At 37.8% G+C, this 15,753-nt stretch overlaps 1 protein-coding gene across 4 annotated transcripts in view; it reads left to right on the plus strand.

Moving 5' to 3' along the window:
* Positions 1-10,680, plus strand: part of LAMA2 (laminin subunit alpha 2) — a 340,056-nt gene extending 329,376 nt beyond the window's left edge. For all 4 annotated transcript variants that reach the window (XM_064413130.1, XM_064413127.1, XM_064413128.1 and 1 more), the window contains 6 exons: positions 460-649; positions 2,996-3,151; positions 6,582-6,735; positions 7,099-7,229; positions 7,817-8,039; positions 10,417-10,680. In XM_064413130.1, the coding sequence (XP_064269200.1) occupies positions 460-649; positions 2,996-3,151; positions 6,582-6,735; positions 7,099-7,229; positions 7,817-8,039; positions 10,417-10,574 (1,012 nt within the window). In that variant the 3' untranslated portion in view covers positions 10,575-10,680. The remainder of the gene's footprint in view (positions 1-459; positions 650-2,995; positions 3,152-6,581; positions 6,736-7,098; positions 7,230-7,816; positions 8,040-10,416) is intronic.
* Positions 10,681-15,753: the final 5,073 nt, after the last annotated feature.

Raw genomic sequence — 15,753 nt, forward strand, 5'->3', positions numbered from 1 at the left:
TGCATCTTTAAAATTTTGCAACCTGTCTTCAGGCAATACAACTCATTAGAAGCTCAACATTTGCCAGCTGTCACTACAGCTCTCTCCTCTTTGTGAGCATTATGTGTGTGGATGATGGATAACGCTGCTGGAATTTTACAAGTGCTGGGATTTTCTAGTTGCTACAGCTGCAGCAGAGAATTACATCTTGAAATTTTATTCCAAGATTGTAGTTTTGTATCTCCATAGCAAAAGAACTAATGAATGCTCACATGTCAGGTATCAGATAGGTGTGAAATGTAATTTGCATAAAACCAGATTATTTTTCTTGAATTCTAATGGACGAGTAAAATTGGCCACTAACAGTATAAATTTTTTTTTAGAAAAACCCAAAAAGGTAAAGCAGATTAATTTGCCTAGTGCATATTTGACTCCAAATATCTTTTCCATTTTTACTGTTTCCTTTTTTTTGATTTCTAGGCTTACAATTGAATTTGAAGTCCGAACAACAGCTGATTCTGGCTTGCTGTTTTATATGGCCCGCATCAACCACGCTGATTTTGCTACAGTTCAGATAAAGAACGGTCTGCCTTACTTCAGTTATGATCTGGGGAGTGGAAACACCAGCACAATGATTTCCAACAAAATAAATGATGGCCAGTGGCACCAGGTATAATAGTGTCTAATTCTAAATTATTCTTTGTAATGGTAAGAGTGAGCTTTGTTTTGCCTTGAGATATTTGCAAAATGTAGTCCACACAAGCCAAACTTTACAACTAGTATTTTCTGGGGAAAAAAAGAAAATAATCTAGCAAAAAAATGTGTCAGATGCACTGGTACACAGAAATTTATCCTTCTGGAAACACATATTTCTGAACATATTTAAAATATGTGCCATGTATAATAAGGAACGACAGAAAATGCTCCTTCCTGCTTAATAGGGCTCATGTGAGTATCAGCTCATGATGATGGAATACATCATTAAAACCAGTTTTTTCTGCATTAATAATGTCGTTGTTAAGGCAGATTGCTGAGAACAAAGAAGAAAAAAAAAGAAGTAACATGTAAGTAAACCTTCCCTGGATTATTAATTCAGTAGGGAATAAATATGATATTCGTGGATTTATTTGGCAACACCTTCTGTGACTTTATGAGAGAGCATTATATGCAATGCTTGTGGCACTTGGATGCTAAAAGAAGGAATGATATCACAGCCATGATATTTACTATTTACTTGGCCAAGAACAACAGACACACAGTATATTTCATTTGGTGACATTCTGGAAGACACCATTCAAGACAGAGAAGTAAATTATACATGTAACTGTGGGTTGAATTTTTATGCTATATGTTACATTGACTGTTGTACAGATATTTAGAAATTCAGCATCCACATCTCATCCCCAAATGAGAAAAAAATTGAATTGCATTTTCCCTTACACTTTAATTGCCTCATTTCCACTCTGTTCTCCAGGAATTTTATTTTCACTAGGTTTTCAGTCATGAACTTTTTGATGACAGCAACTCCTCTAAACCAAGATATTTCATAAAGGGAAAAAGTGAAGTTGTAGTAATCATTTATCTCTTTCATATAATGCCTGGAAGCACTGGCAGCAGACCAAGGCCCCATTCTGCTACTCCCTCTGTGGATACAGAAGAGATGCTTTTGCTTCTTTAGCCAATTTTCTCTTTATTCTAAGAGAACTAAGTGGAGCATATATTTTTTAATGGAAGACTGTACTCTTTGGGCATACACTCCACAAGAGAGGGCCCCTTTTTGTAGATCCTGTTTCCATAGCAGAGAATGGAGACAAAGTCTTGGTTCCCAAAAAGCAAAAAAAATTTTGAGAAGGAGGGAAGGCAATGCTTTTAGGAAAAGGCCACAGTCTTTGTTTCTGATAAAGCAGGGCCTTCTCCTTAAAATAATCCTTTGGTGACAACCTTTTCTCTGTTTGGAATGATTTAGGTTAAAAAGATTTCCACGTCCTACAGAAGCTACTTAGTCCTGCTCCTATCCTGCTCTCTGTTTAGGTTTTCTGTAAGAATGTCTGTTCCCAGTTCCTGTCTCACCCGCCTAATCTTCCTTTTGCCCAAGGTGTAGTTATCCATCTCAAATTTACAGTTGTCTGTAAACACCAAGTTCAGGCCCTCACCTTCAGGCCATCCTTGTCAGTGTTGTCATTCCCATTGCATGACAGATACGCTGCCACCCTGGAGCAGAAGCAGCCATGTTAAAGAAAAGCTAAAAAATGCCGTTTGTCTCTCTTTGCTATTCTGGTGAGCCAACTACTACACTGTTTAGGAATATGCTGACATGCATGATGTATTTTGCATTTATTCATTTTTATGCAGAACCATTATTATACTGAGTTGTAGAAATTTCAATATAAACTTTTAGAAAGACATTGGCCTAGAATTTTCTCAGCTCTTCAGCAACTGCACTCTCTCCATGCAATTCACAGTTCATTGTCTGAACAGAAGCCATAATACCAGCAGAACATAGTTGGGATTGTACTTACATACAGGAACTATGATCTGAGGCATGTCCAACCTAGTGAAATCAAAAACTCCATATTTTCTGCCAACATGTGCTGCTATAAAGATTTGCAACCAGTGCCATAACATTCAGCATTTATTCTGAAGTACTTATCTATTCTCAGTACTTAAAATTGCTGTCTGATTCCAGGAAAAAAAATACTGTGCCATGCCTATTATAACATAACAATGCAGCATTTTAAAGCATCTCAAGTCTTTTCAGTAATTCTAGTAAATAATTTTCGTGATGCCTCTTGACCCAGATGTAAGTAAAACACAGTCAGATGTTGGCACAAAACCTTGCTCAGAAGCTTTGTTCTATAAATATTACCCATAGCTGCTGCTGTGGTACTTCTGTAACCACTCCTACTACTTTCTTTTGTATTGTTATATATTTTGGACTGCGACTCTAGTTACAATCTGAAAGTGCTTGATTGTCAGAAAACTTCCTGTAATTGTATTGCTTTTTGTGTCTTTCTAGATAAAAGTAAGTCGAGTGAAGCAAGAAGGAAATCTCATAGTAGATGGTGTTTCTAATGGGACTGTGAGCCCCAAGAAGGCTGATATACTGGATGTTGTAGGAATGCTGTATGTGGGAGGATTGCCCATTAACTACACAACCAGGAGGATTGGTCCGGTAAGCAAATTTGTTTAAGTTATTTCGCATGTTTAAATTATGTCCTGATTGGTGCAAATCTCTTCCCGGTTTTGTTCTGTCTTGCTTTTCTCTCAGACTTCTCAAGGATATGGATAAAATGGACCTTAGTGGAGGTAAACAGCATTCTGTCAGTGGAAGGATCTGACTCAGAATCCAATTAATGCAAAAAAAAAAATTGAAATAGCAGAGTTTTTTACAGTTTTGGAAAAGCAGAAAGTTCCATACACTTGTATCCACTTGGATCACTGCACAGCTAGAGTATAGGTTCCTGAGTACCACTTCCTTTTTCTCTTGGCTGTAATTAATCTAGCAGCAAATGCTAATAAACAGTGAAAGGATCTCCTGCAAGGAGCAGCAGAATCCAAAATTACCCTGGACAAAGTACCCAGTATACTGCTCCTTACTCTAATAATCAGTTTTGTATCACTATTACTAAAAGAGGAGAGAGTGTGTTTTGAAGGAAGTCCGTGCAAATTCTGCTGTCCTCTTTCTGTTTCCAAATTAAATGTGCATATATAAATTTATCACTCTTTTGGTTCAAATGCCCAGCTTCCATGCTAACATGGAGGATGACAGAGAGCTCAGAGAAATAAATATCATTTTGTCCTAAATTTTGTTGAGTTAACTAGGAACACTGTATTCTGTCACCCAGACCTGATGCATCTACTGCATCTATCTGCACCAGGTCCATGCCAGTCATCTCACTAATGCCCTTCCAACCTCCCAAGATACACCATTATCAGAATGGGAGAAAAACCTCTTCCATGCTTTCTTTTCCTCTCTGTGAAGATGGTTCTTTCAAAGCAGAAGCCAGAACCTCAATGAATTTAATAATTGTAAACAACGAATTTGGCATCTAGCGCAGCACAATTCAGATACACAAAAAAGGGAATGTCAGTAGGAACTATGTCTGAGTTCATCCTGGGTAGGTACAGAGAATCCATGAAGAGCAGACAAAGCACAAATCTGGTAAGGAAACAAAACAGACTCCCAAAGAAGCTGCACATGAGTAAATACCATTATACCAAGATGTTTATGGAATGGAAAATACAATTTTCCAATGTCCAGTACCATTATGGACAGGAAAGAGTTCCCTTCTTTGAGTGGGCAAAATAAATACAGAAAAGGAATTCCTAGATTCTGCTTAAGTCCATGTATTAACTCATGCATAGGGAATGAAAAGGACGAGTAACCACTTTACATCTGAGAGTTGTATTCCATAAAGAAAACTGACCTGTAAGATCGTGTTTCTTAGTAAATAATTGATTGTGCAGAAAGCCCAAATTGAGGAAAATCTAAATCATTAGGATTTACCAAACCAGATCTGAGGCACTGAAAACCAAAAGCAATACTTTACCCACAACATATAATTCCTAGTAGTATCAATTTATGCTCTTTGAAATATATCTGCAATTTACATATACTAATCTAAGGAGAAAGATCACACTGTGTCCTTACCTATTGCTATTTGTTAAAGGTAATGGAGGGAATCCAGGCAGATAAATGGCTCAATCTGGCAAAAATAGTCACGTCAGGTCCTGACAGTCTTATGTGCTTTGAGATTTAAATGAAACTGTGACTTCAAATGTCGTGTAAAAAAACTATGTTTGCCTTCCAGTCATGCTCAGTAAAATACACTGCAATGTATAAGACTCTTGGGTGGTAGCTTCTTGTAGAGGCTCTGAAGCAAACCAAGTTGAAAGGATGTGTTACCTTAGTCAGGGCTTTCTCCTGTACACACATTAGTGCTTTTAGACAGTAATCTATTATGTAACCATGGTGGGTTGGCTTCCTTTTCAGTGTAGGAGACCAATACCCCCTAGTTGAGCTTCAGCAGATGTCATATTTGAGGACTCAAAACTCTGCTTTCAGCAAAAGAGGTCCTATTACTGTTCCCATGCTAAAGTATAATCAGATTTGCTTTTCCATAGGGAAGAGAAAATGGTAAAGTTAGAGAATGTTATAGAAGCATCTACAAATCTTGCATTTCCATTAATTATTCTTGCAGTGAAGGTTTGTTTTGTTTTCTGGCGCTTCTCTTTTTTGATAACAAGAATTGTTATCTGTCATCTGGAGATGACTTTCTTAGAAATTACAAAAAGGACTACTTATGAAAAATCTGACAGAAAGAATTGTTCAGCTCAGAACAGAATTTACTCACTAGTATTGCTCACGTTCTCATGAAAATTTTGTACAGGTGTATAATAAGCTATATAATTTCATAGTACATACAGATTTGATTTACAAGAAAATAAATTTTTGGAAATTCTTTCCAATTATGGGTCAGAATATTGTTAGAGGGGATAGTGAGCAGAGTCAAGAGTTCTCTCTACAGGAGTGTCTCTTTGTCCTTTTTGTATCTGTATGTATTTATAGGCTGAATTTTATACACTGGTGTTTATTTTCCTCCTACTGCATGGCTTATGAGCATATATTCTTTTCTTCCTCCAAGTACACGATGTATCGTTTTCCTCTGTCTCACTGGTATCAAGGATAGATTTTCCTAACTCTTTAAGTTAAAGATCAAAGCCTCTCTCTGAATCTGAGAACCAAAATGCGGCTTATGCTGACCTTGGAGAGAAAAAAGGAGGGTGAGCCCTGGAGGAGATGCCAGTGGCTTTCAGAGGTCCCAGTGGGATGCCCTGCTCACACCCAGAACAATTCCTGCCCCAGGCAGATTCGTGGGCACTCAAACCACTGTTCTGAGTGTGTCCAGACCCCCGACTGGGGGTCTCAGTGTGCCCAGCACAGGAGCCAAGCTGGAGCTGCAATTTGCTACCCTGCACAGGAGCCTCCATGGACATGAGCACATTCCCTGCCTTCACCTGCCTCTCTGGCCAACTGAGTGGCCCTCATCACTGCAGTCATCAGACTATGAGCAGTCAACAACCTTCCCAGAGGGGCTTTGTTCATTTTAGTAGTGATGTTACCTGCGTTACCTCTGACTTACCATGCAACATTAGGCCTATAGTAAAGTGATTAAAGGAAGGGAAAAAAGAAAACCCACCTAGTAAAATTACCAGCAGCCCAGAGAACTAGAGCCACTATCTTCATCTACTTACAAAACCTATAACCTAGTCAATTAAAAAGGCAAAGTACAGGCCATTAAATTCCTGCATTGCTGATGTAATTTGCTATGTTTCATTATGTGGTGTATTATTTTATGTCCTTTCCAGTAAGCCAAATAGATGTGACTCAGATCACATCCCTGAAAAGTAATGTAATTCATCTTCGGTATGATTAAGAATAGATTCCAATTACAATCAGATATTAAGGATTAGCCATGTAAAATTCAAGTTTTATTCAGCTCCATAAATCCAGCAGAGAAGCAGAGAAAATGCACTCATTGATTGCATGCTTTAAGCTTTCTTCTCATCATTTTACATTTTGTTTGAAATATTGACTGCAGGTCCTCCATAGCATTGATGGCTGCATCAGGAATTTTAAAATGACAGAATCACCTGTTGACCTGAATAATCCAACTTCTAGCTTCAATGTTGGAAAATGCTTTGTCACTGCACAGAAGGGAACGTACTTCGATGGAACAGGCTTTGCCAAAGCAGGTAATGAACAACAATTCTGGTGGTAGTCAAAAAACAGAGAAAGAGGAGATTCTGCTTTCAAAAACTCACAGTGTTATCTAACTCCTGTTGGCTGGAGGCAAAGTGAGACCAGTACTTGAAACTCTTGCTGATCATTTTTAGTTATCCCACCTGAGGAAAAACGATGTGACTTCCTAGCAAGGTCTTGCACGAACCACAATTGCCATAAAAGTTATTTACGCAGTTTCACATGAAAGGGAGTGCATTAACAATGCCAAGTTAGTTACTTTGCCTTACACTCAGCACAATTTGTGTGACAATTATTAGAAATAATGTATTAGTTGCTTATATTCATTTTATTGTGCTTCCCCTTTATTCTCCAAGTTGGTGCATACAGAGTGGGAACAGATCTGCTTGTGGAATTTGAATTCCGTACAACACGAATGAACGGTGTTCTCCTAGGAGTCAGCAGCCAGAAAATGGATGGGCTTGGCATCGAATTAGTAGGTGGAAAAGTGAGTAGCAAAGCCATTTTGTTTCTTCATAAACTGGTTTTAGACAACATGGGTAGTTTAAATGCAAGGTCACAATCCCAATCTCAAGATGTCTCAAACAATATCAGGGCTGTAGAAGGAGAGCCACATTTGTACCTATCCATACATCTAGAGGATCTTACACTTATAAAAGATAGTTTAAAAGATTCTATAATACCTGAGCCTCCTAAAACTGCAATCAGGTCTTAAATTAGTAACCATATAAGAAGTTTTGAGGAAAGGCTTTGTCATTATTAATACTACTTTCTCTTGGATATCTTTTGATTCACAGTCTGGAAAACCAGTCTGTCACTATAAAGATTTTAGAGGGATGTAAAACACCCTAAAACTAACACCAAAAAAAAGGGGAAATGACAGCTTAGACAGCAATTTTGCATACTTACACTTGTGTTAACTCAGTGTTAGAACCCAGATCCCAGAGGGACAGCAATCCACATAGTCTTTTGTGCGTACAGTCAAACCATGTTGACTTCAAAAAAAGCAAACAAATTAACAAAAACAACTGAAATGTTTTGAAAACTTGCTGATGCCCATGCCATGCTTTTCAGGTGATGTTTCACGTTGACAATGGTGCAGGCCGATTCTCTGCTGTCTATGAGCCTGATGCACCAGGCAGTTTGTGTGATGGGCAGTGGCACAAGGTTCTTGCAAACAAGGTCAAACACCGCTTGGAGCTGACTGTGGATGGCAGACAGGTGGAGACTGACAGCCCAAACAGGGCCTCGACCTCGGCAGACACAAACGACCCTCTCTTTATTGGAGGCTATCCTGGTGAGCATGCAACACACAAATTATTCTTTACTTAGGCTCCAATAATGCTGCCTTGGTGGTAGCTTAAAGTAGGACTAGTATACTGAAGATGATTGATAAGACAGGTTGAGGTTGTATCAGTTGGCGTGGATGCTCATTTCTGCATTCAGCTGCATTTCAGAACAAGACGTTCTGCAACAAGAGACTCTCACAGATACCTCTGCCCCATTTCAAATGTAGGCACTGTCACAGGGGATCAGGCAGATTTTTCTGCCTTCTGCTGCTCACACACACAGCCTCCCTCTTAAAACTTTCTGTTCAGCAATAGCATAATAGTTATGTTGCAGTATGTGGCATATTTAAATTTAACTTAGAAACAGTAAATTTTAACCAAAGAATGTATATATGCCCTTGAGGGGGCAGGGCAGTTTATGTGTAAATCAGCCTGTAAGACCTGAGGAACTGAGGAATAAAAGCAACACCATGCACAGAGAGGTAAGAAGACCATCTCTTTCTAATTAATGCCTTTGCTTGTGGTCTGCTGGGTTTTAAAGAAAAAAAATCCATAATCTACGTTTGCTAATCAGTATTCTGGAAGCCCTCAAGAGAACTTGTTTTATGCAGAGGTAATTGATCAGTATCGAGAATTGGGCTGAGTCTGTAGCTGGCTTCATCTTCCACTAAGCTGATAATGAATGCTAGTATTCATCTCTTCATAGACAGTCAATAAATTCTCTAACAGCAGTTTACTTTCTGAAATTACAGTTAATATGTTTGCAAAGTACCAATTTTGTTGCATTTGTAATAAATATTCCCTCTAGCTTGCAAACCAAAACAAAAAAGCAAAGTATGCTTGCAGTATGTGTCAGCTCTAGTGCATACTGAGGTCAATGGCAAGACACCTCTGAGTTAGTTAATTCTTAAATTATTTTCTGGAAGTTGTTTTTTCACCCATTCTAATGTGCATCTAAAAAGCCTTCTCTCTCAAGCTTTGGAGCATTTAAAAAAATTGTCCTTTGCACTGACATATGAGAGTTGAACTTTAGTCACAATGACTATCAATAAAGACCAACAACCTTGTGCCAGAAGGAGAACAGCTTTGTGGCAGCCTTTTTATAACAAAACAAGGTTCTAGCATAGGAGCCAGCACTGAAGAAACACTGCAGATGGAGTTACTATCTCGCTCTAGACTGCATGTTAAGAGGAGATATACAAATCATAGTAAGACAGTTATCTGTACAAAACAAACCTACACTTACCTCATGTTGAACGGATATTCATGAGTTCAGCCACATGGCAAGTTATGAAATTATTTAATAAACCTACTGCATGTCTAAACACTTCACTTTTCTTTTGCTGCCTAGTCTAGCTCATCCAGGATTTTATTTTATTCCCAATACCTAGACAGCCGCATCACAAATTTGAAGCACAGTACCATGGGATTTTGTAAAACTAGTATTTGTATTTTCCAGTCCCCTTGAAGCTGCTTAAATAGAGAAAAACAGTTGTAACTAAGAAAGAATTAACTCAGGGAGAATTTTCTGTGTAGTGAAAATTTTCACCACCATAGTATGGACGAGAATAGAGATCCCGGGGTACCTATAAAAGCTAGCATTCGTCTGCTGGTATCACTTTTCTCTGTGCAAGGAGAGACAGATGGATTCAGCCATCTTATCCTCTGTGAAACAAAATAATGCTGTGGCCAGACAGTCTCTGCAAGTGTAAAGTTACTTCTGCAACTCACTTGGAAGAACACTGAGAAACGAGCCACAAATTTCAAGCAGTTGAGAGAAATATTTCCAGCTTCCCAATCAAACCACCCTCACTTCCATCCCCTCCTTCATTAGTAGAAAAGATATACTCCAACTCCTGGATTTACTGTCAGCAAGGGGAAAAAAAAAAAGAATACTTGAAAACTATCAAAACCATTCTGTAAATGACATCTGAAATCCATCCTGAGGAACTGGCTTCTTTGTGATGTTAGGACTGAGAATTGCATCCATTTTGGCATATTTTTTCCCCTGTATTATTCTGTGGATAAACAGCTTGAGAAGCTGAATATCTGCAGGGCATCATGTGGTGTATTGTTGCAGCTTGCTACCTACCATTTGTAGGTAGCAAGCTGCATACATGGGTTACAATGGCAGTTTATGTGTTCAGATTCTGCCACTTTCACAGCAGGACAGAAAAAGAAAAGAAGTCTGGATTGCTATCTAACATAAGCATTCATTACATTTGCTCATAATGTCTGTAATTTTTTTATAATGAATATATATATAGCAAACAAAACATTCATATATTGCTAGGGACATCTGTTCTCGTGCAGGACTCTCAAAGAACAAAATTAAGTATCAACTCAAACTAACATAATTCCTTTTAATTTTTTTCCTTCCTTCAGATGGTGTGACCCAGTTTGGGCTGACGACTAATATCCGTTTTAAAGGATGTATTCGATTTCTAAAGCTCACCAAGGGTACTGCAAAACCTCAAGAGATTAACTTTAGCAAAGCTTTGGAGCTGAAGGGTGTCCAGCCACTGTCATGCCCTGCAGACTGATGGTCACTCAGCCAGTATGGGTCTGTTTATATAAGCACCTCAGATTTAAAAAAAAAAATCATCTATATCTTCATTGCATTAATAATAAAATGTCTTTGTGCAAGTATTTGAGTAGTGTATGTGGTATATTCCAATGGCTCTTTCAGTGTACCTCCCAAGAATGCATGAACTAATCCCTTCCCCCCATCCCCTTCATTAAGGGAGTAACACAGTGAATTTTATCTATATCTTTCCTTATAGCTTGAAATGGAAATGTTTCAACTTTCTTATAATGAGTGAGACCATACATTATGCAAGTTGTTTCTTTTCTATGGAACACAGGATCACAAAATATCTCAAGTTTGAAGGGAACTATGAGGATCATCAAGTCCAACTCTTTGAAATGCTCACTAAATGCTTTTGGTGAGGTAGATCTCTGAACTTGTATTCCTTTACAAGCCTAAATACAATGCATTTTTGGGCATGCACAACCTTATCCTTCTTTAGGATATTAACTTGCTTCAAAAAATTATGCTTTGGTCACACCCAAGAGCTTTCACAAAACTTTTATGATCATAATATTTCCTGTGGAGTTTCACTGAGAAATTATATGTGGTCCATATGGCTGCTGTCTTGCTATAGCTGTGGAACCAAGTGCAGGAAGGAAAATGTTGGTACTTAATTTATTTGGGATTATTGATGAAAATGTGGTGCACCTAAAAACCCTGCTATATCACTTGAACAGCATTGAATTTTAACAGAGGTTACATTGTTTGGTGTTGGGACAATGAGTTTCTAATGGAGAGAATAGAACTGGGTTATTTTACTTACCTTGAAATAGTTTTAAATGATTCTTGATAAAGTTTGACATTGCTGCTCTCTCTCACATGATACTGAAGTTACACATAGCAAAAAATCACAAACCAGTTTTCTAAATGAAGATGAAATCTTGACACTTGGAGCAGAATGGAGGTGAAGCAAGGACATTCCAGAGATTATTAGTGCAACACCTGCTACTGATCTCTGCTGTTATCTGTTAATGAAATTCTTACCATAAAAGCAGCTTTCAAAGTTCAACTCTGCTGCTTCTGCCTCATGTTGTCAGTGTGTAAGGAATACTGAATGCAGAAGCCACCCCAAATCTTTCTTAAATGAAATGTATAGTGCTATGTGCAAATTTGTGGTGCTGGATAGCAGTTTAACTATAGATGGTGAGAAGAAAGTTGCTTCCTAGATTCTCACTAAAATGCCAAATCCTGATGATTTTCCTCATGCTTTGAATGTTTTAGAGGGCTATGAAATCATCACTGAAGAGTGAGTTATGTTTTCTGTGGATTGTTTCAAGTTGTTAAACTGCAGTTTTGCAAAGGTTGTGACTGGACCCTCAGAACAGCTGCTATAGGAACGTAAAAACACCTACCTGTGCAAAATATAAAAGAACATTAAAAACCCTGGCAGTAAGGTATCACAACCATGCAATTAAATGAAAAAGGTTTTTAAAATTATTTTGTTCTGCCCACAAAGAGCCTTGAATACACATTTTCAGAAATTCTGACATTTCTAAAATAAAGGCAGCTGCAAAATTTGTACATAGGCTCTCTGCAAAATTTGTGCTTGCCAGCGAGCACTCCTGCAGGAGTGCTTTGTATTTTACAAAAGGCCTTTTTGGCATACAATGTTTCTTTAAACTGCCATGGGAGGAGAAAAAAAACCCTTTACACTGGGAAAATGCATTAAAGAGGTGGTAATAAATATGTATACTGGCACTCTAATGGGGAGTCTACATCAATCAGATACACCTGAAGAAAAAACATCTAACTCCTGTGAAGTCTTGAAGTAATTGCCTTCAGGAAGTATTCTAGTTTTAGTTGGAACTGGCCTTTAATGTTAAGGAACAGTTAATGGCTGCTCAGTGTTCAAAGTGCTAAGAATTAGTAAAGCATGCATTTGTCTCTGAAAAAGCCTAATTATTGGACATGTACTGTCTTCAACTTCTACATGATTGTGCTTTTAACAAGCACACTGTAAAATATTCATGCGTTTCTGTGTTATTCTTTTTGCCTCATGTATTCACCTATTCTCATGCCGATAATGTTTCAGGGTACTTTGAGCAGCTCAAGAAAAACAGGCTGTAATACTTCAAACACAGTTTAGTATTTCCAAAAGTCTTAAAACATATAAACAAAGGAAGCCCCAAGACAATATTATTGTTATGAATGTCTCACAACACACAACAGCCGATTGTTGGCCCACTACACTAGCCAGGCACATTTCCTAGCCTCTAGAGTCAATTCAACATGTTCAATTCTTTTTTAACCCAAACATGCTTGCAAAGGTTTTGGAGTTGGTTTTGGGGTTTTTTGGAGGGCAGACTTGAAGACACAAGGGAAATTTGAACTGAGCCTAGAGCTCCATGAGTTAAACCATGCCCAGCCTCAGAGGCTGGAAATTGCCACTGCCCTGCTCAGTGCTGCATCAGCAATGGTCTTTCACATAAATATGTCTTTGCCTTCAAAACAATTACTGGAGTTTCTATATAAAAGAAGTGGAATGGGAAAAAAGAAAAAGAGAGGCCTTTATGTTCTTAGTTCTGTTGAATTATTTCTCTCTTGCGTGACCTTCCAGGAATGTGTGGGACACAGCAAAAACAATGAAACAATGCACATTATTACATTTCTTGAACTTTCAAGTGGAAAAAAATCAACCATCTGCTGTCCTCTACTAAAAGAAATACACTCAGTAGGCTGAAACAACAGCTACTTCAGCAAATAAGCTAAAAGGAAACAGAAAAACCTGACTAATTTGTTTTCCTAGATCAGTGAATGGATGCACCAAGTACTGTCAGTAAAGTTTCTGCCTTTGAAGATTCAGCAGAGGATCTGGGAATGATCCCAGCTCCCTTTTGCCATACAAGAGATTAATAGATTGTCAGATTCCAGATAAAGACTAAAATTGCCTGAAACTAGCAGGTTGTGAGCTTCAGAGCCATATGCAGCTGCTGGAGATTATGCCGTTGCTGACTGTGCTGGGAACAATGCAATACCTTTCCAATTCAAAACTGCAAACTTTTAATACACATTTACAAGCACAAGTATTTAAAATCTTATTTTGGTAGATATTTTGCATACAGATGTTTTTACTGCCATTTCCCCCCCCTCACACTTTAAATACTCTGCTGCTAAACTTCAAAACAAAAAACTCACGTCCAGGTGTTTTTAAATTGTTTTAAAATTGGTCTTGTTGAGGGTTGTCACTTTTAGATATTTTCGATGGACAGTTACTCTGAACGAGACAAATCCCTCATCATTTAGGCCAAGTGCTGTGTTGAAAAAGGTTGTGTTTTCAATTTTAAAAGCAAACAGTTCTCAAACTCTTTGCAAAGAATAATTTCCTTTTTCATTCTATTAAATCACTCTTTCAGCTCTTTATAGAAGCCTGTAAAAAGAATATGTTTCTGGCTTAGTATTTTTCTTTCGAATGCACAAGAAAAACTTAAAATGCTAAAAAACCTAAACCATTTCTCCCATCTCTCTTTTATCATAGACACCACCAGGAATGTCTGTTCTAGGCCTTCCCTTGCTCAGCTTCTGGGCAGTCTGAGATACCTACTGAAGGGTTTTTCAGTATGTGCAAGTAAAATTTTTCATTGATTTTTTCTGACCAACAAGAAAAGTGTACTCCATAGCTTTCATAAGAACACATTTATTGAAGGACTACCAAAAGTTCCCAATCCCCACATACACACTAGTTTTTAAACTTTTAAGAAGACCTTGCAGTTTTCAGCTAAGATTTTATGAAGGCACATAAAATTCTTCTGAAATATTCTCAGTGGTTCTAACCTTTTTTCTTTTTATCATCTGCATTTCCTAATGACAAAAGTCTACCAGTTCTTCAGTTATCCATCAAGTCTGAGAGCATAGACATGGGCTGAAGTTCTGCTGCAAAAATGTAGCCCATTTCTCCATTTCATGCTTCATACCTAGACACAAAACCATACAGGCCTTTCTTGAAAATAATTTCTTAAATACACTGATAACATGTCATGTCATTAAATTGAAACAAAACTGCAAATTATTCAGGTTATATATTTCTGTGATGTTATTCTTCATTTCTTTAAAAAGTCACAGATAATTCCAAATATGATCCATCTGTTTTAACTAAAAAAAAATTCCTTTCCTGGGCAACATAGCATAAAATGACAGCACTTCAGAAACTAAAATATCTAATTTAAGCAAAGAAGGAAAACCCTAGGGAAAAATCTCCAGCAGTCAGTGCTCTCATACATGTTTAATGCTCCCACAGAATCAACATCATACTTTAGCCCAAATCTAACACCCATCTCCCAGTTTTCACTTGACTATGGACTTGACTTTTCACTTATTTTGAAGGGAACTGCACAAAACTCTCCTAATGCTAGAGTCCCCTCCTTTTACCCCATCTCTTTTTAAAAGTATATTTGAGTACAGAATTAAACTGATGCTTCCTGCCTGTCCAGCATTTATCTATCACTCTGTAATGAGGATAATAATGAAAGTAGGTGTCTAGAATTTCAAAGACTATTTTTTATGCTATACAGTATTACGAAAAATTCTGCAAGGCTGAATAATCTGCTGTGACATCTACCCTTCCAAACATAATTTATTTTGACAACTTTGGTTCTTCTAGTTGGCATGAGCAAGGAAGGATGACTGGCAGTTGAGGCCCTAGAGTAGCTACATTTCCTGTGGTTTTCTTCATTATGATTCTGCACTGCAATACAATGTGAATTTGATTTAAGCAGCCAAAGGCCTCACTCTTTCACTGAGTTCCATCTCAACAGAATGGCTCTCTGGGAGATGAAAAACTGCCCATCTCTCTGAATTGAGGGAATGAAGCACATAGGGTGACGTGGACTCCTATGACCCCAGAGGCAGAGGGTTAGATGGAATAAACCAGAGCCCTTTTCTCCACAACTTTGAATTATATGAAGTTGTAGTCATCTTAAACACTGAAATGTCTGGAGGTGTAGACTGGCCTAAGACAGCAGAGAATGATACCTCTACAGTTGCATCAGTTCAGACCACTTGAAGATCCAGGAAAGATGCAAATATTACAGGTTATTCTAGTACTTCTTATTTAGCTGTTCAAGCAACAGCTCTATTTTATTCCTTATTTAAAGATTCTGGGTTTATGCTATATTTGCTTAAGGGAAAATCATTAC

The sequence above is a fragment of the Passer domesticus genome, chromosome 3 (assembly GCF_036417665.1).
Source record: "Passer domesticus isolate bPasDom1 chromosome 3, bPasDom1.hap1, whole genome shotgun sequence".
Classification (NCBI taxonomy): Eukaryota; Metazoa; Chordata; class Aves; order Passeriformes; family Passeridae; genus Passer; species Passer domesticus.